Raw genomic sequence first — 2,468 nt, 5'->3', positions numbered from 1 at the left:
TGAACCACTTTTGCTTGTTTAATCTTTTTTGGACCAAAGTAGTAATTTTCAAGATACCATAGATACTATTTGTACAATTTAGTCTTTATACAATTATAAGTAGTATATTAATTATTTAAATAATTTAAAATTTGAATATAGTACTTATTAAAATATTAAATGTTAAATCTTAAATTTTTTATGAAAAATATCGATGAGTCAAATCAACTTGGAGCCAAACCCATGAGATTTTTTTTTATATGCTTTGACTCAAGCCTCAAATCCTCCGCGACCCCTTGTTGTTGACAAATGATAATTGACATCAACGAATACATACAGGATCAAATTCCCTGTTCCTTTTCGAATCTTAATATCCCACAGTAAAAATGAAACCTCAAGAATAAATCTGTATTAATATCTGTATTAATACACGGTGGTGGTGGTGGGATGATGCAGGCGTGATATTGACACTCTGTTTTCCTTTCCATAGGTGGAACGCGGTTTTTATAAGACACCTCGCAAACATCTTCTGCTTTAAGTAATCGAAAATCAAAATCAACAAAACATTTCAAATGTTTACCAAAATCCCAATTCCCAATTTCAAACTCTGATCCCAAATTCATCCTTCTATGGCAACACAATCGTCCACCACCACCACGACCACCACCACCACAAGAAAAGAAGGCCATGGCCTCCTCCTTGGTCGGTTCGAGATCGGAAAACTCCTCGGTCATGGCAGTTTCGCTAAAGTCTACCTTGCTCGGAACGTCAAAACCAATGAATCCGTCGCCATTAAAGTCATCGACAAAGAGAAAATCATGAAAGGCGGTTTAATCGCCCACATCAAACGCGAGATCTCCATCCTCCGCCGTGTACGACATCCAAACATCGTTCAGCTGTTCGAGGTAATGGCAACAAAGAGTAAGATCTTCTTCGTTATGGAATACGTTAAAGGTGGTGAATTGTTCAATAAAGTCGCTAAAGGTCGATTAAAAGAAGAAGTCGCCAGAAAGTATTTCCAACAACTGATTTCCGCAGTAGGGTTTTGTCACGCTCGTGGTGTTTTCCATCGAGATTTAAAACCCGAAAACATATTATTAGACGAAGATGGTGATTTGAAGGTCTCCGATTTTGGTCTCAGTGCAATCTCCGAACAAATCAAAGGCGACGGTCTGTTCCATACCTTTTGCGGTACTCCGGCGTATGTCGCGCCGGAGGTATTAGGGCGGAAAGGCTACGAAGCTGCAAAAGTCGATATCTGGTCCTGTGGAATTATCTTATTCGTCTTAATGGCTGGTTACTTACCATTTCATGATCAGAACATAATGGTTATGTATAAGAAGATTTACAAAGGAGATTTCCGGTGTCCCAGATGGTTCTCGCCGGAGCTAACACGGTTACTCAGACGGCTTCTCGACATAAATCCCGAAACTAGAATCACAATTCCCGAGATTATGGAAAACAAGTGGTTCAAAAAGGGGTTTCGGCATATTAAATTCTACTTCGACGACGATAAGTTATGTAGTGTGAAACACAGCGAAATCGATGACGACATCGATTATTCCTCCGATCAATCTTCATATTCCGAATCGGAAAGTGAAACCGAGACTAAACGGCGGCTCACAACCTTGCCAAGACCTGCAAGTTTAAACGCTTTCGATCTGATTTCATTCTCTCGTGGGTTTAGTTTGTCGGGTTTATTCGAAGATGGTGTGGAGGAATCGCGCTTTCTGACACGGGAACCAGTTTCCACCATTATTTCGAAGCTTGAAGAGATTGCAAAAGTAGTGAAGTTTACAGTGAGGAAAAAGGATTGCAGGGTGAGTTTGGAAGGATCTAGGGAAGGAGTTAAAGGTCCATTAACGATTGCAGTTGAGATCTTCGAATTAACACCTCTATTGAGTGTGGTTGAAGTTAAAAAGAAAGCTGGAGATAAAGGAGAATACGATGATTTTTGTAACAAAGAACTTAGGCCAAGATTTCAGTCACTCATGATGACTGGTCATTCTGGTGAACCCTCATCACATTTGCCTACTGATAATGAATTAATTAAGAAAGATGATCAAACGGGTACTGCTTAATTCCATATTCTTACACACTCTTTGTAATGATTTTGTTTGTATGATATAATATATATCCATCTTGTGTTCATTGTTTATATGGTTTTTTTTATTATAAGTGCTATTTGAGTAATTGCTTGAAGAAGATATGAAGTTGTTAATTGATAGGAATCGATGGAAATATTGAATACACAGTTGTACATTTGGTTAGGGACGATAGTGATTACTGAATCATTGTATACTGTAAATGATCTATAAACTTCAATTGATTGGGTAAACAGTCGTGTTCCTGATTTGCATATCAATGGTAGTGAGATTGTTAGAAAAACTGCATTTAAATCCATTCCAGATTGTAAACCACTCCTTTTGTTGTACATGGTGGGGTCAGTTTTCGTTATATTTTTTGGATTTCTTAATTTAGGACATCCC

General features: G+C 38.1%; 1 protein-coding gene across 1 annotated transcript; it reads left to right on the top strand.

Moving 5' to 3' along the window:
* The first annotated feature begins 318 nt into the window (after positions 1-318).
* Positions 319-2,130, top strand: LOC145044865 (CBL-interacting serine/threonine-protein kinase 12-like). Its single transcript, XM_078993228.1, has one exon. The coding sequence runs from the start codon at positions 609-611 to the stop codon at positions 2,058-2,060; it is 1,452 nt and encodes a 483-aa protein (XP_078849354.1). The 5' UTR covers positions 319-608; the 3' UTR covers positions 2,061-2,130.
* The last annotated feature ends 338 nt before the right edge of the window (positions 2,131-2,468 follow it).

The sequence above is a fragment of the Lactuca saligna genome, chromosome 1 (genome assembly GCF_052625555.1).
Source record: "Lactuca saligna cultivar CGN05327 chromosome 1, ASM5262555v1, whole genome shotgun sequence".
Classification (NCBI taxonomy): Eukaryota; Viridiplantae; Streptophyta; class Magnoliopsida; order Asterales; family Asteraceae; genus Lactuca; species Lactuca saligna.
This window is presented reverse-complemented; position numbering and strand designations above follow the sequence as displayed.

Excerpts from the sequence above, each read along its gene's own strand:
- LOC145044865 (XM_078993228.1), top strand. The coding sequence starts at position 609 with ATGGCAACACAATCGTCCACCACCACCACGACCACCACCACCACAAGA.